Genomic DNA, 17,350 nt, shown 5'->3' with positions numbered 1-17,350 from the left:
ACCCCCCCCCCTTGCTGAGCACCTGGGTAAGATCAGCTCAGAGTCAGGAGAAACAAACCAAGAGGTTTTGCCATCCACTGTTTGAAAACTTGCCTCCTTCTCACAGCCTGGTACTTAAAACTATAGGTGAGTGCACTAAAAAGTCAAATCCAATGATATTAACAGTGGTTTACAACAAAAACTTCTGTAGAAAATAGTTCAGGTAAAGCAAGCCAGCTAAACACCACAATTAAGGAGTCTGATATTTCATATTCAAAGGTCTCCAATACTTTTTGCCTGTCCTGTACAGCTTTTAAAAAAATAGGGCGTTACCTTTAGTTTTCTATCTACCTAGTTAAGAAACTACAAATATGTTATAAGCTGTCCAAAGTGTAAAACATTAAATAAAATGAGAAACCTGTTTCTAGTCTCCTAACAAATGCTGCAGATAAAACCCCTAAGAAACCCTCTTTATTAGTCACTCTCTCAACTCCTTTTGCGTACTGAAGTGGTAATGTTCTTGTTCACAGGGATTAAATTAAACCTACGGCGAATTTCTACAGGGGGGGTAGGAAGGGTTTCTTACAGTCGCTCTCTGAAAAAAAAAAAAAATTAAAATAACAACCAACATTCATTTGTCAGCTAGCAATCCGATCTCAAACACTGCACAAATCCAGAACAAAGCTCTGACGGAGAGGCGAAGCGTTGGGGGTTCTGGGTTTGCACCTTTTGTCGCATCGCACACAGACTGCGATGTCCCCGCCGGCCACGGTCCTGCCAGCCCCGGCCACGGCGGTTTCTTCTCCGGCAGAGCTGCCGCGGGTCTATCGGGTCCTGATGTGCTCGTGTCAAGAGCCCGTGCTGCTAAAATCCACCTCCCAGCCGGAGTCCAGGCGGACTACGGGGCAAGGGCTACCACCTTCCCCCACCTCCCAGCTCCAACAACGGGAAAGGTTACGCCAATCTGCAGGGTACCCTCTCAAAGAAAAAGCATAGGTAATTTAAAATTTTTTTTTTTTCCTTTTCTTTTTTTTGCCAACAAAGCATCTTGTTCTGTTGAAGGGAGGAGGAGAGAATAAAGTTAAAAAGGGTGAGTGAAGGGTGTAACACATTAACTTTAAAAAAACTTGTTTAGACCAATTATCCACACATCATTGCTGGATCAATACACAGGTATTTAACTATAAACCAATGTGCTTTGAATCTTTTTCAAGTATCTGGTATCAATTTTGTATAAAGATTTTTGTGTAAACAAACTACCAAACATAGATGAAAAATGACTGGTTTTCCAAGTCTGAAATCAAGCATTAAAACTAAAGTACTCCAGGAGTTAGTATTCCATACAGCACTAACAGTCTGCCAAATTAAAATTTCACATATTCCAAAAGACCATGGGCTGATAAAAATCTGCTAAACAGGAATTAAGGAAATGGAAATAGTGTGCAATAATTAAAACCCACTCTGCAGTTTGGGGAAAATGTCTAAAATCCTGAATTAAAAAAAAAAAAACCCCACAAATGAAGTGAAAGCTTTTAACTGGTACACACTGTTCACACCTATATTTCAAGTTTGGAAACGCATATTTTCAAGCAGCAATACAAAAAAGTATCCATGAAGAATGCATAATCTCTGAAAAAATTATGAAAACATCCCTGCTACCATTACATTTCTAAATACAAAACTGACTACCATATTGTTGCTTCTGTGTAGCGAGAGAAGTTCATTTTCAAAACAGATAAAATTCAGTCTTTAGGTGTGAATGGTATGAATGACAGTCTCTTTTTTTTTTTTTTTTTTTTTTTTTTTTTTTTTTTTAAATTTCTTAGTTGTTTAGGATCCTTAAGCATGCAAGCCTCGGAGAGGAAGGCCCGACGAGGGCAGGGTTGGCTTATGACATCCAGTTTAGGACAGAGCTGGGAAAGCCTCTGGGTCATCTACATCAGGAGCAGAAGCACTTGACTGAAAGAGAAACATCAGAAAGTTATTACCCTCTGCGGCATCGAGCCCCACCACGATTCTAATTCCTGACACATTACCAGGTCCTTCCACTCGCCAGGCAGCACGTGCTCAGCACAGGGCTGGGCAGCGGCTGCGGGCACGGGGACAAGGTTAAGCCTCTGTCCCTGGGCAGACAGACTGGGAGGCACTGGCACAGGGCAGCTGCAGGCACAGGGAGTCCCCTGCACCCCAGACAAAACCGGGGTGGGGATTCTTCCTTTTAACTTAAAACTACTTTAACCTCAGCCCTGTTCAGTAGGGAAAAACTGGGGCTCCAAGAGGTACACAGTAGAGCAGAGTGAGCAGCCTAGTGCTGGACAAATCACTACAAGAGCAACTTTCTTCCCCCCATGGTAAACAACACTTTTTTCTTTTTATTCCAAGGACTAGAAAGTCTCCTTGTGTTACTTTTTGAATCAAAGCTATCTGAAGGGGCACCACAGGCAAACAGACCACGTTTGCACACGATTATCACACAAGGTTACGTCTCTTTTTCCATTCCTAAAGAGATCCCCGCATGTGGGCTTATGCTACTCTACTACCACATAACCATCAGTTCTTACCGAGGGACACAACCAAAGTGTTACAGAAAAGGCCTGTTGGTAGCACAAATTTAATTCTTCCCCAGCCACAAACTAGCTGTTAATCAGAAGAATTTTTGTGCCAACCTAGCCCTAGAAATCCACGTTAACCAACAGAACTTTTAAAAAGGCTCTGTACTACACCTAAAGACCAATGCTGCAATGAAATGCAGCAATTAAAGTATTTTAGAATACTCTTCACTTTGTCCATGAGGGATGTGGAAGAGAACAGCAGGAAGAGCCAGGATAGTGGAGTTTCCTGTAAACATACACATTTATCCCAAGATATATTTAAACCATTCCAATAAAAGTTATATCAACACCACCTGTAGGCAAGACTAAGACACTTGTATAATAACCCAGCCCACAAACTAGGATTAAAAAGTAAAAGCAGAGTCTTAAGCCTACAGGCCTTAGTATCTCTGGTTGCTCGCTGCACAAAAGCAGAAAGCAAACCAAAAAAGAAGCCAATCCACTGCAGGAGGGGAGTTACAGTCCTGCAGCAGGAGACCCCTGTTCACAGGTTAACACAAGTGCCAGAGAGATCACCAACCTGGTTGGGTGTGTGGATCACGTCAAACTCCTTAACCAACTGGAAGGAAATAAACAAAGTCAGCATAAAATAAGCTGCAGAGAAAAAAAGTTTGTAACTACTTTATGACAGAATTCTTGAAGCAGCAAAATGCCGTATTAGTGAAACAATTCAGAGCAAACACCGCCACCATTTAAATTCAATTCCTTAATGTTTTCTTCTGTTGCTATCAGGAAAGTTTTCCAACTAATAAAACCCATCCAGTGTAAGAGGAAAAAGTCAGTGTCCTAGAGGAGACAAAAATGAACTAATGTGGTCTATGTGAAGGAAGCTACACCACACAGACTGGACTCATTTTCCAGTGAGTAACAATTTGATTAGATGCATTTAAGCCGACTAAGCTATTCATATTAAATCACATCTTTACTGTAGCTATACTACAGCACTTCAACTTTATGTGCTCTCCCCCCAACCCCATTCAGTACTCTTCCTGAGTATTTCCTTGGGGCTTTAGGACTAGAAAAGGAAAAAAATTACTGCAGAGTAGAAAAAAAAAAAACAACCACCCAGAACAGTAAGTCCTATTTCCATATGAAAACTCTAAATTCCTCAAATTCATGATAAAACATGCAGCTGTAAAACCAGTCTTTCACCCCCAACAGGTCACAATGCAGCCACACTGTTCCCGTGTCTGAAAATACCCACTCGAGCACCTGTGGCTCTGCTCTGGCACAAACAGACCCATCTCACAGTACATTCAGATCTGTCTGTACCAAAGAGTCATTTTTCAGGTTCAGATATGAAGACAGACACTTTTTTTTTTTTTTAAATCCAACTTACTCCTCAGCCTCCTTTTTTTGTGTTTAAAAAAGAACACTGCTAAAATATTCATCCTTTTGTCCTAACAGTAACCTGGTTTAAAGTAAGCTTGTAAGAACAGACACTTTACTTGGTTTTAAAATGCGGTGTTTGTTGGAGAAACTCTCCCAGAAATGAGAAAGACACCTAAAACTATCTGCACGGAAACACTAAGAACTGAAGCTCAACTCCTCTGCAGAGGAAAGCTGTAGCTACTTACCTTGTCAGTTCTGCCTCCACGGCTGGCCCTGCCACCGCGCCCTCGGCCACCCCGTCCCCCTCTGCCACCGCGTCCGGGGCGGCCGAGGTCTCCAAAGTTGATCTCCAGCTGGGATGTAATATCATTTGCTGGCTTGCGGAAGTGATGATCCATTACAGAGTCCTCAGCGTGAGCCTGAAACGAGTGAGTGTTTCATCAGTAAGAGGAAAAAAAAAAAAAATCACCGAAGAAACCTTTTGGTCTGTAGTTGCACTCTTACCACCACAGCATGTGTCCACTCCCAAACTGATGACTGATTACCTCAATCGATCCAAGTTTGAAGGAATCGTTAGGAATCAAGTTATAACACTTGTGCAGACAACAAATCTACATACAGGCAATCAAATAAGCACTCGAGCCAGCAAAGGTACTTTGCCTTTACAAGGCAATTCAGAGAAGCTCTGGAGTTCCTTCACAGGAACGTGTTCAGGCTTATCTGAGACTATCACCCAACCGGTACAGAACCTCATTTTCTAGCATTTCTCCTCACTTCGTATCCTGAGAAATCTTCAGGTTCTATCAATTCATTTCATTCTTTTTTTAAATACTTACTTGGTAACCCATCTTGTATTTTGCTCAACGAGCACTTTACATTTTCTCATTTGCTTAGCCCTATGTAAATATTTAAAACAAGGCAGATGATAAAAATCCCTTCCTGGTTTGCATTAGCTGTAACAAACAGCAAACGAGGCATAAACAGTTCAACCACAATATAACTGAGGGAGGTAAAACAGTAATGCTAAAACAGAGATCCAGTCTCACCAAACTCACTGAAAAATACGACTCTCGCCACGATACAACCTCCTCTTACAGCTGGTGGCTCCCAGGGAGAAGCCTGCGCCTCGAGGAGCAAGGTACACACCAAAGGGTTCTAACACCACAGACGCTACTATTCGGCACATTTGAGTATTTCAAATTATCACACACTGAACACAAGAACCACCAAGAGTTTTTAAAGGAATTCTTTTTCTTACAAATTATTTTTCCAGGTGGTCAGTCAGTTTTTGGCACCTATGACGATACACAAAAACGCAGAACTGACCACACTGGATCAGAGCGAGGGCTTATCTAGCCCAGGACTCTGCCTGTTACAAGGCCCAGCCACCACGTTTTGGAAACAACATGCCATGCTTTCTTTTCCCATAGAGCCCTAACTTCTGGCACAGCAGTTGCCAGTTTTTCTTTTTTCCTACACAAGTGCCATGTGCAAGCTTAGGCCTCCTGACTCCAACTTATTTTTTTTGTGGTCTAATTAATTACATAACACACTGACTTTCAAAGGCAGCATATTGTGCAATTAAGCCCTCTACCCTTTAATTACAGTTTGTGGATCCTTCATAGGGCAGCCAATGGATATACAGAGGTCTGCAGTCCAAAGGCTGAAAGATGCTTTCAGGGATTCCTTGAGTCAGTCACAAGCACCATAACATAAAGAGCCATCAAGAACCTTCTCTCCCCCACCAATTTAATTATCTCTTTCCGTGCCCAGCTGTACATTTGGCCTCCACAACATCCTGCAGTGGAGGGCACTGCAATTTAATTAAGCAAAATGAGAACTACCCCTCCCCGCGCTTTATTTCAAACGTGTTTCACTGGGATGTATTCCGTGTAACAACCGGTCCCCAACCCACTCCCCATTTTAGGGATTTGAACTGCACACCCTGCCCTCAGAGATCTCTTTTCCAACTTAGGAAGTTAGCCTACACAGTTATTTTTCCCAGAAAAGTCATTCTACATCTCAGCCTGACATGGCACTCCTCATATGTTAAGTACACCAACAATCTGTAAAACCATATACACAAACCCTTCCATTGCGGTTTTGATTTCTTTCTTACTACTTAATATTTTATCTACAGTTTTGATCACTGCAGGGTACTGAGATTATGTTTTCAACTTACTGGTCATATGACATTCTCTTTTGTGAGAGGTACTATCAGTCGATTTGTACAAGTCCTGCACGTTTTCTCCCCTATGCTGTTACTGCTTAAAAAAGAAACACTGCAGTCTACCAAAACCGTTGCATTTTCACCACTTTGATTTAACCACTAAAGCAACAAATACCAAATTCTGTATGTAACCCGATGATTTCTTTATCCAACGTAACTACATCTAATGTAAGACACCAATAAAAGACTTGGCACATGCTCCTCATCCTCTTGCTATCGCTTGGGTGACAAAAGTCATTGTCGTACTGTACAAACTGCTTATTCTGAATCACCTTTGGAAGCCTTTAATTTATATGTATTGGCAACTCTCAGCAGTGCCCTGATCTAATAACCAACAGCGTCGTGAAGGCATTGCTGCACTTACAGGTCTTGGGGAAGGCTGTCAAAAGTTAAGAACAAGCTACTAACAGAAAGGGGGGGCCAAAGCAGACAGTGAGGTATGGAAAAACAACAGCAGCAACAAAAAAAATAAAGAGACTCATGATAGAAGCATTTATGGTAAGGTTTGAATTCAGCTCAATTAGGAGCAAGGGTACTCATCATGAAGGGTTCTCCTACATGATGCAGTTAGACAACAGGCATGGACAGAAGAGCTCCATATCGAATCTACTTGTATTCTCTATTTTTGTGACTTCTTAATATCCAGACCTTCACTGCAGAAGGGGCTCATATTAAAACACAGGTATTACCAGTTAGATATAAAGGATCAGTACCTCATTTGACTCCAGCAGACTCCCCTGCATTTCTGTCATCGCCTTTGTCTGATGAAAGTTGCGTGTCCACGCCAAAGTGACAAAAGGAACAAAGGGAGAAAACAAAAGGAAGAAATGAGACTCAACTACATACAGAAACAACAGGTAATAAGGTCACATGAACTTGCTGGATACAGATGTCACTGAGCACATGAAGCAGCAAAAGGATGAGATCAACAGCTGTGCAAGCATCCAGGAAGATTAGAGGATGGACTATACCACAGGCGTGGAGACAAGAGAAATCTCGGATCGATACCAAAAAACGTTTAACACAGGCTGCTGGAAACTCTAGTAGAGACCACGTAGGCAGGCTGATCTCTCACTACATCGGGTATGCTGCGCACAGAACTGGACAGGTAAGAGGGTGGGATGTTTATAATTCATGCGAACAGGTTTCTGCACAGCCTCATTCAAGAGTCATTCTTCCAAATTTTAAGATGAGCTATTCTTTCCAAAACATATTTCTCAGTCTCCCACTGCAACCTCCTCTAAGGAAGCGATTAGATTAGCAAGAAAGTTTGAAGGCACAGGGAAGAGGCACGGCACAGCAGATACAGAGAGTAGGAACTGAGCTACCAGGGTATCAATCTTTCCAGGAGACTTGTTTCCAACTTTCTGAACAAATTTTAAGATCTCTCCACAATGTAACTCACTCTAATTTTTTGTTCAGCTGCACCAACAGAACTTAGAAGACACAAAGCCACTAAACCAGCCGCGGAGGAGGAAGAAAGAGGATCACTTATGGCATAACCCAATCTCCTGGGAAGAGCCTCATTAGAGTCGGGCTGCCACCACACATGGATTTCCCATTAAACCAGCAAGAATCTGAGACAGTATTAAAAGTGCATTTTATACAAAATATCACTTTCCAGTAACTGCGCAGCCAATGTGAAAAAGAGGAAAGACCTGCTGTGATAGATTCAAGCGTTTCACCCTCAGTGAAGAGCACAAGGAGGAAGAGGAAGACAGCTCTTTCCCAAGACTAAGGCAGATGAACAGCAGTAGATGCTCATACCCCCTTTTCCCACCGACTCCCAGCACATTCTCCCCATAGTTCTCAAGCTACAGGAATGAGGGTGGTCATCACGATGCTTCAATCTGAATTTCAGAGAAAATCTACTGGGGCAAATTGTGATTTTTCAGCCATAAGAGTACAGAAGATCTGGGTCCAAAATCAAGAGTTTACCTATAAGCCAAGTTCATTCCACACATCAACTCCCTATCAGTAAAGATGACAGAAACCTTACATCAGCCTTAATTTCATGACTCATAAGTATGTCTGAGAGGACAAACAGAGAACAGCAGGGGATTGGTAGGTTTTGTTCACAACTTCTAAATATGTCACCCTCTAAACCTGCTCACAGAAGAGCCGCAGCGAAGACTTTCCTAACGCCCATATTATAGAGCTGTTCTGCTGCAATACTTTGCCAAAAAAAGAAAAAAAAACAACATGCTGCTTCCCAAGGGATCAGTGAACAATGAGCGAAATGGGGAGACACATCTGCAGGACATACAAAAGCAGGCTAAAAGCATCCAGATTTAAAGGCAGTTTTGTTAATATCTCACTTCTGTGTTTATACAGCAAGGAACTCTTAACTTCCTACGTGACTGTGTTAAAAAAAAAAGAGTCAGATGTTTTTAAGAGAAGTTACACCTCTCAAATACAAAAATCCACTGATTATTTCAGTTCTTCCATGGAAGTTATTTGGTTTGTTATTCTCATTGGTATTGGTTGGGGGTTTTGAGTTAACTACTTATGCATTTTTCAAATGGAAAATACAGCATGGATCTTTCTAGCTTCTTAATTACTCAATAGCACCATCATCTTATACTATCATACATGCAAATGTATTTAAAAAAGACTGTCTTTAGCTGATTACATGTCAAATAAATCTGCTTTGGAGGGACGGAGGCTGGGGGGAACACTTCAAGGGCTACAGGTTTAGTAAATCTTGGTAAAGTACATAAATACTTCTGTTTAAATATACTCTTAATACACAGCAACACTAAGTCTAACTTGATTTCCCTTTTCTACACAAGCCAGAGAAAGCAGTATTTAATGAACACTCCAAACACTGAGCAGTTTAAGTAAACAAGAAGATATGTAATCATTTAAAGAACCAAACTACCTTTCACAACAAGAAAAATAAAACAGCATGTTTGCCACAAAGTCAAACTCACTCCCAGTTCAACGAGATTAGAAATGGAAATTTCATTTGAAAGTAGTGTCTCCCCAGCTCACCAGAAACAACTGACAAAGTGTGAAAAAGCAGGAATACATAGTAGAAGAGTGAACAGTCTATTACATACTATTTAGTCACTTCAAAGAGAGTCAGAACCATCTGCTATACAAAGTTGCAGGGCAGAGATTAACAGTGGGTCACTTACACGGTTACAAAGAAAAATAAAAAGACAACTAAATGCAGCCCTGCATGAGAAAACAAGAGCTCTCAGCACCTCCTCCCCCTTCTGAAGAGGACGGCTCTCCCTGCCACTCTCACACTATCTTGGAATTGAATAATTAAAATTTTGCAATGACTGAAATGCATATGCTTGAGAAACAACAACTTTATAGGAATTCTACAGCAACGACGTCGAGTATCGCTGAAGTATACAAATGTACTGCACCTGGTTTCTCAAAAGCTTCAATGAGACTTGTCTATGTAATATTACAAAATGAGAAGGTACCCTAAGATATACAGTTTACAGACTTACAACCGTAAGATACAGTTCAGGCATTAAGGTGTCTGAGGCACAACTTCAGTCTTACATTTAGCACGCACCATAAATCTGTGTACTGCCTAAGACAGAGATGCTAAATACCAGAAGCTTCCTTTAAATTAAAAAAATCAAATAAACATGGTATTGACAATTTTTTTCTGAAATGCTCACCAAGAGACAGTCCTTACAAAGTTACCTGCCCAGATGCTGCAGTGTTCCAGTCCTATCTCTAGATTCTATCCCAGTACACACCAACCGAAGGGTAGAAATCAACTGCTAAAACTAACCACAGTAAGAACAGCTACTCATGCTGCTGCACCACTTCAGTTTGAGAGAAATATCGTTCCTGTTTTATAAGCTTTTAGCTACAGGTCAGCATCTCGAAGAATGGAGCTTCCACTCCAAGAAGTGCATATCAATAGAAGAGACCTACAGTCTGGATATCAGCAAGTATTGAAAAATCACTTTACCTCCTCGCTCTTTGACTTGTGAAGAACAAATCCTTTTTTCCATTGCCCGTCAGCACCCTCATTTGGTTTACGGATGTTGAACTCAACTTTTGCACGATCCTTACTTTGAATAGCTTTCCATTCGTCCAGGGTCATTTCCTTAGGACCTTCTTCCTTAACTTCTTCAACCTCATTCTCTCTGTAGTGAATTCATGGATATTATTATCATGGCTTACAACTCACATTCTAGATACAACAAATTCAAGAGCAGTTGTTATTGAGCACCAGAATTAAAAAAAAAAAAAAAAGTTTGTCAGGTGTTTAGCAGTTAAGAAGCATGCATAAAAACCCTTCCATTCAGAAACCACAGAGGAAGACTCATCTCCTTTAGCCAGAGTGTGTGTGGGGGGAAAAAAATCACAGCCAGATACACCTTTAAGCAACTAAATGGCGACCACAACACAGCAGAATGTTAAAATTAACAGTGTTCCATGCTGTCTATTCTCCACATTAATGACAATTTTCTTTACAAATATGAAAGCCTAACTTCTGCAACAGACTTGTTTGGAATCTCCACACACACACCTTTTTGAGATGCGTCTCTCCCAAAGGTTTGAGTTAAGTCAGTGAGAGGGAGATTGTTCTTACCATAATTTTCAAGCTTGTTAGTTTTTTAAAAAACAGGATTTAATCAGCTTTGGAGAGTTTGTTTCCTTTATTGAACCAAAGACAATTACTAACTTCCCAGCTAACTGAAACCATTTTAACTTTCCAGCTAACTTGAAAAAACAACAGCGTACAACTTAGTCACTTGTGTGATGTACCACCTCATTGTGCATCGCTGGTGCCTCTACCTTCTGCCAAAGAGCTATTTTTAAGTCAAACACACAACCACTATGCTCAATAACAGATCATGTTCCAACTACACAGGCGGTAATCCTCGTCCTGTCATTCTGCAGTGTGTTTATGCAATTAAATTTCCAATTTATAGAAAGCTAGTGCCACGTATGTGCAGCAAAGAGATCAAGAAAGCCTTAACCCAAGAGAAAAGGTCTTCAACTTGCAGGCATTAATTTTGATGTAATAATACAGAGGTTTTACATCAAATTACTACTTCAATTTTTTCCTCATTGTGTAGGACAATCATTTTTGACAGGACATACATTCAAGAAGCGTATTACCCCTCAGCATTCTGCACATTTTACTGCAGTAAAACGTCCTGCAGTTCTGCTGAAACATTTATGTTAGAGATCCACACCAAACTAGACAACCTGAAAACTAGCCCATGTAAAGACAGTTTTCTATAAAGATGGTTTACAACAGATGTGTTATGCTAGAAACTGAGAAGAATAGGCATTTTCTGCAGATTCGTGGAAGAAGAAAACAAACACAGAAACAGCCTGCAGATAACTGATCTGCACACAGATGGGTCAGTATCTGGTCAAGCACCAGGACACTGCTGCTAATAATGATCCAGGAAATACTGGAGACACTGTGTATTTAATATATCCAGATTTCCAATACATGTCATTTTTTTAAGGACTAGCTAGTTTGTATCTTCTGACCAATGCTCAAGCTGTAATTCCTTAAAAATACTCATAACTACTTCTGTATACAAGATGACCTTAATCTTGGACCACCACGACCTTTAAGGAGTAACAGCATTTAGACTTCTTTTTAGTCAAGCTAAATCCATTTCTTATTTATGCAGTAATTGCACCCTCTTTACCACTAACCAAAGTTATTAATGAGTTAAACAAGCTATAGCAAACTCCACATTAGAAATCTTGTGCAAACCAGTATTTCAAAAGTCTATCTTATGTTTGCCATTTTCTTCTGAATCTCCCATAAAGCACATTCCTCACTAAAATACGTTTTATTGTACTACGCTACCATAAAAATTTGTATCATGTTTTTACATGCACTATAAGTACTACTACTGCTCATTCTGCTTCTCTAGTTACTCTAGTTCATTCACCCAGTCACGGGTTTCTTCTGTAACAGTGTCCAAGTGGAATGAGAAGCAATCAAGTTAACTTCTGTGCAATCTGCCTGCATACACCAACGCTGGAGAATGAGAGCGCCACAAGAGGCAAGTCACACAGGCTCAACACCCGTTTTGACAAACTATGGTTAAAAAAAAAGTTGCCCTCCACTGGCAGAAGAATATTTTCTTCCTTTTGCTTGGTGTTCTACCTAGCCCGAAGCACAGATGCTTTTGGATTTGGTACTCCAGAGCTGCAATCCTGAGACTCTAAGCGTATTAGAGCTGATTATTAATAATCTGAAAGTGAATTAAGAGCCTGCATGACACTAATAAACAGTTACAAGATTACAATTTTTAGATGTGCAGTTTTAAAGAGACTGTTTTTCAGCGGCATTGTGGATAATTTCGTATGTATTGAAGAAAATATAACTTCAGTTTGGCAAAACAGAAGTAGGAATAAATATCAAAGGTTAAAGGCAAAGTAATATTACCTCTGAAGCAATCGAAGAACATTAAGAGGGGTGATACTCACTTATTTTCAGAATCAGCAGGCGGATGTTCCTCTCCCTCTGGCGTTTCCTCAGTTACAGCTGACTGATCCAATTCACTGCAATTACATAATGTTTGGAGTTTTGTTTTTTAAAAAGTTCATCCCTATTTAAAGCTACATAATATTAATGACTAAGTTCTCCACTGGATTTAAACAACCCACTCTTCTTTAAAAAGAACTATTTCATTAGGGATTGGTGCTCTCTGTGTCTTAAACTCTTATGCTTTCCCCCTTCCTTAATAGTTTCCCTCAGCACTTGCTAGTACCCGTTCTAAAATCCTCCCGCTGTACCCCGAGACACAACGTGGATTTGGGTATTAAAAATACTGGTTTCAATGTAATACTCGTGGAAAAGCATGCTTAACCTGATCAAAATTGTTAAAATTGTTCTATTTTTAGTAAAAGAATTGTTCGAAGCCCAGCACACGACGCCCCATCCCAAACTTCCCCAAAATTCTGGTTTTAACAGTGAAGCCATTTCTTGTGTTAACAAGAAATTGCTCATTTTCTAAATTCTGCAAAGGCTGCTTTAATAGCGTAGGAAAAACTATCAAAATCAAAGGCAGAAAAAGGCAGCTAAATCTTTACATTTTGCAAACTGTAAGAATTAGGATTTATTAATATTCTGCTAATAGTTTTCTGAGTAATTACAGATTACTAACGTTAGCTCGTCTTTGACGGTTCCCCAGTTGTGTGATCCGCTGCCACCACGCTTGTCCTCATGCTTTAGGCCGCTGAAATGTGAATGTGAAACAGAACTAACAAAACTGAGTTAACATTATAGTGTCCAGATACAGAAATTCAAAAGCAAATTTTAAAATGTGTATTAATTGTAAAGAATAGCTAAAAAACAATAGAAAAAGTTAAAGACTTACGATCTATCGCTGCCACTGTGTCTGTCAAATTCGCGTTTGCCACGAGAGTCAAACCCATCTCCTCTGCCCATTCCGCGGCCACGGCCACGGCCTCTTCCAAGTCCACCACGTCCACGCATAGGTCGGTCAATAATGGGTCTAAGCATGGAACAGGCAAATGTCAATATTTCACCTCCAAAAACTTACAGCATGGTTTTTAAGATTTTCTTTTCCTCTTTTGAGAATTTTCTTTACTTTTTCTTTGGTAATTACTAGTCGTAACTGTGCCGAGGCTCTAATTTCAACGCCAAATTATTACACTGAAAAAAATCCACATATATAATGGCCACATTTCAGAATCTAGAAACAAATGCTCAGGATTACTGTTTGTTTCCATCTTCTGGCACTGAATTTCAAATTTCATGTTTGTGTCGTGTTACATAACTAGCTGATACTACAATTTCAATTTCACTCACATCCATCCAACTTATTTTTAAAAGGGTTTTAACTTTGGTTACTAAAATATTAATAGTTGAACATTACTTTCAAAACACTTGAATTCTGGATCCCTCGTGATACTCAAGACAGTTTAAATCTTGCCCAGACCTAAGATGGCTTCAAGTCTTCCAGATCTGCAGCCACTGCAACCAAGGTGTGAACACCTACACTGACAAACTTTTATTGGCTTGAAATCAGGCGTAGGGATTTAAGCAACAGCTGTAACAGCAAACAAATCTCATCCTGCAGGCACCAGCTATACCCGAGTTCCTTTCCTGTGCAATCTGCTATAGATTTAGAGAGATATGGTGGATAGCTTACTGATTTAAACTGTGTTTCCAGTTACACCAATGGAACTGTTCATCAGATCACTCCCAGTCTAAAACTTGAAATGATTTCATCACAAAATCACGGGAAAGGGAAGAAAAGCATTATAGCCTGCAAGATATAAGCTCTTCTTGTGACTGACAAAAATTTAACTTGATCAGTTTAGTTTTGATTCAATCAGCTGTTTGTTTTTTAACTTAGTAACAGAAGGCAGGACAGCCCCTTCCTATCAAAATTCGGAAAGTTGTCAGATGAGACAAAATTCTTACTTATCAACGGAAAATTCTCCTCCTTCGCCTTTCTCATCGACAGGTTTATCAAAGCGGCGCTCACGAGGAGGTCGTCTCTCCGGTCTCCTGTCAATAGGCTTGCCTTCACCCTGCTGTTGCTGCTGCTGCTGCTGATCAGGCCTCCTGCCAATACGCCTTATCCCTGAAACATCAGGCAAAAACACATCAACGGATTGTGGAGCTGCGCCGGGAGAGATACTGACTTAACACCCTAAAACAATACTGAAGGTAAACTGGAATTGAAGTTTTACTTAACCTGTCAGAGCACAAAATATGTTGGTCATCTGTGCTAAAATGATGGGACAACTTTCAAAAAAGGATCAAGGCAAGCAAGACTTTTTTTTCCTCCTTCTGCTGAAAGGGGCTTTCTAGGTAAAGCAAGTGCCTTTTATTTGGATGCACACCAAAATGAAGCCAGCATCACCACGCCGGGCCCACATCCCTGTGACAGCCACCCCGCTTCATCCCCCTGCACTCTTCTCGGAAACATTTCTGGCCAGCAGCACGACCAGGGGCAGGGCCACCCTCACCCAGAGAGGGGCCGCTGGCACCCCAGCAGAGCAGGTAGTGGTCCGTGACTAAACAGTGTGTGCACCCACATCAACTCTCGCAGCCCAACACAAGCTCCTTGACAAAGACTCACCTCGTTGTGCACGCACTTAAAATAGCTTAAGAATACACCGTGCCACTCAACCGGGTAGGGTTCTTCCCTCTCTCTGCCTTCTGAAAGGTGTTTTTTTTTTAGATAATAACTCCCCATGGGCATTCTGTTCTTCACTAAGACATCAGAAGGATCTTACATACAGTTTTCTTTTCCACTCATCTCAAAGGCCTGTTTACTCTTCTTTAGAAAGATCTCGACAAACACATTCCTCCTCTGTTGTACTATTTCCCTGCTAAAATGTTTAGGGAAAAAACACTAAGCAAACCACCAAGGCTGGCTCAAGAATTGTGAACTATCTTTCAAATTAAAAAGCTGCCAAATTTTAATTTTTTTTTTTTTAAAGGAATACATTCCTGCCTAACAAGCAATGTCATATTGGGTGGGGCTAAAGAAGTTACAGTTGTAATGATATCCAAGCCAACACACCCAAATGAACAATGTCTTCCTTGCCTTACAAGCTGTACTTAACGTGAAGTTTGCATGACATACATTGCTTGCTAAGGAATCCTTACTCCCCGAGGAAACACAGGGGTTAAACCCACTAACATTTACTTTGAAAAGGACTCTAACACTAAGGACTACCATTTTATTTTAAGAGGCAAAGCTCAGCAAGGAAATCGAACAGGCCAGTGTCACACAGGAGGTATGCTGCAGAACTGGAATGAATAATCCACGTCTTTTGAATTTCGAGTTCAACACCTTGCACTCAGAAAAACCCGGTTCCTCGTGAAGCCTAACAAAAAATACAAGTTGTTTCTTCTTCATAAGTATCACAAAACTTTGAACTGGTAATCCACCAGTCAAATAATCTGCACCTTTACAGAGCAATGGAGTAGCTTTAAACTGCACCACACTCACCCAGGAAACCAACCCCGTTGATACCATGGCATCAAACATCGTTATAATGTTAGAACTATCATCCCACACCAAAAAAAAAAAGACCTTTTCAAGCCGGGAAGTGGCTTTGTTTACTACAGTGCTCCATGCACACTGCTGCACAAACAGGCCTGACTTTCTCTGTTTCACTACTATAATAAGCCACGAAATATTTTTTTCATAGTGAAGCGGTGCTTGTTCTTGAAAATGAACGTGAAAACCAGGAGGTAAACATGGGCTGCTAGCCCTGCCAAAACCCCTCTGCCTTCTCTTGTGTTGGCCAAAGCCGCTGCTGTGTTTCAGGTTCATCTCCTGAGACACAACACCGTAATTCTGTATCTGACTACTATTTCCAGGACACCGGCTCAGCAAATTGCCACTCGGGACAAATTACTGCATTCCCTCACGCGGAAAAAACTCTCAAGCGTTAAAGTACCAAAAAAAAAAATATCCATAAGCAAAGAGAATCGTAACACAGTTCCCAACTTCTGCTTCTCACGAGGTGTTTCCAAATAACGTTTGGGAGGCCCCCTTTCTAATACAGCTGGCATATTAGAACTTTCCCTCTCTCAGAAAGCCTAAAACGTGGTGGAGAATCATTTTGCAACGTGCACTGCAGTAAATGCTGAAGCATTAAGATGCTCTCACGTAGCACCGTGCTCTTCTGAGCCGGCCGCGTTTCTGCGAAGATCATTTAGAGTTAAAACTGCAGTTGGCAAGTGACTTCCTCACCCGCGTGTCAAGCGCTGTCACCACACTTTGATGCATTTCAAGGATTCCAATTTAATCAGAGCTCCGACCAGTATGATGTGCGCTGTACAACTGCCTGCACAACACCTATCCCTCTTCATGCAGAGCTCTGTCCTACTAATTATTTTGCCCACGGGATTTTTTTTTTTTTTCCCCCCCCGAAGTTTCCCATGCGGGATTGTGTTATGGGTTTACACAAACGCGGCTGGGAATTCAGAGAGTATTAAAACACAGGCGTGATTTCTATCAACACCGTTCCCTAGAAAAACGACCCGAGCGAATTTTGGAAAAGCCCGGGGACTGCCAGATAACCTGTCAAATGCGTCAGGCCTCCCGAAACACAATTCAAGTTCAGGACGCCTTGCTGGGATTTTCTCCTTCACGCTACCCTTCTCCCGCGGGCTGCCCGCCCTCCCCCGTTGCCCGCCACCCTCGCCCACGGAAGCAGCCCCGGGCACCCCACGCCCGCCTCCATTTTG

General features: G+C 41.1%; 1 protein-coding gene across 4 annotated transcripts in view; it reads right to left on the bottom strand.

Annotated features, from left to right (window-relative positions):
* Positions 1–976: 976 nt before the first annotated feature.
* The window catches only part of SERBP1 (SERPINE1 mRNA binding protein 1), a 42,864-nt gene continuing 26,490 nt past the window's right edge, over positions 977–17,350 (bottom strand). Inside the window, exons 6-14 of one of the 4 annotated variants that reach the window (XM_026853331.1) lie at positions 14,561–14,723; positions 13,488–13,625; positions 13,275–13,370; positions 12,595–12,669; positions 10,097–10,274; positions 6,867–6,914; positions 4,169–4,342; positions 3,112–3,150; positions 977–1,938 (exon numbers count right to left, since the gene is read on the bottom strand). In XM_026853331.1, the coding sequence (XP_026709132.1) occupies positions 1,882–1,938; positions 3,112–3,150; positions 4,169–4,342; positions 6,867–6,914; positions 10,097–10,274; positions 12,595–12,669; positions 13,275–13,370; positions 13,488–13,625; positions 14,561–14,723 (968 nt within the window). In that variant the 3' untranslated portion in view covers positions 977–1,881. The remainder of the gene's footprint in view (positions 1,939–3,111; positions 3,151–4,168; positions 4,343–6,866; positions 6,915–10,096; positions 10,275–12,594; positions 12,670–13,274; positions 13,371–13,487; positions 13,626–14,560; positions 14,724–17,350) is intronic. The other 3 variants (XM_026853332.1, XM_026853333.1, XM_026853334.1) reach the window with 3 other exon arrangements.

Source organism: Athene cunicularia (assembly GCF_003259725.1).
Source record: "Athene cunicularia isolate RWA chromosome 8 unlocalized genomic scaffold, athCun1 chr8_part1, whole genome shotgun sequence".
Taxonomy (NCBI): Eukaryota; Metazoa; Chordata; class Aves; order Strigiformes; family Strigidae; genus Athene; species Athene cunicularia.
Note: the sequence above shows the minus strand (reverse complement) of the source record. Positions and strands in the feature narration are given on the sequence as shown.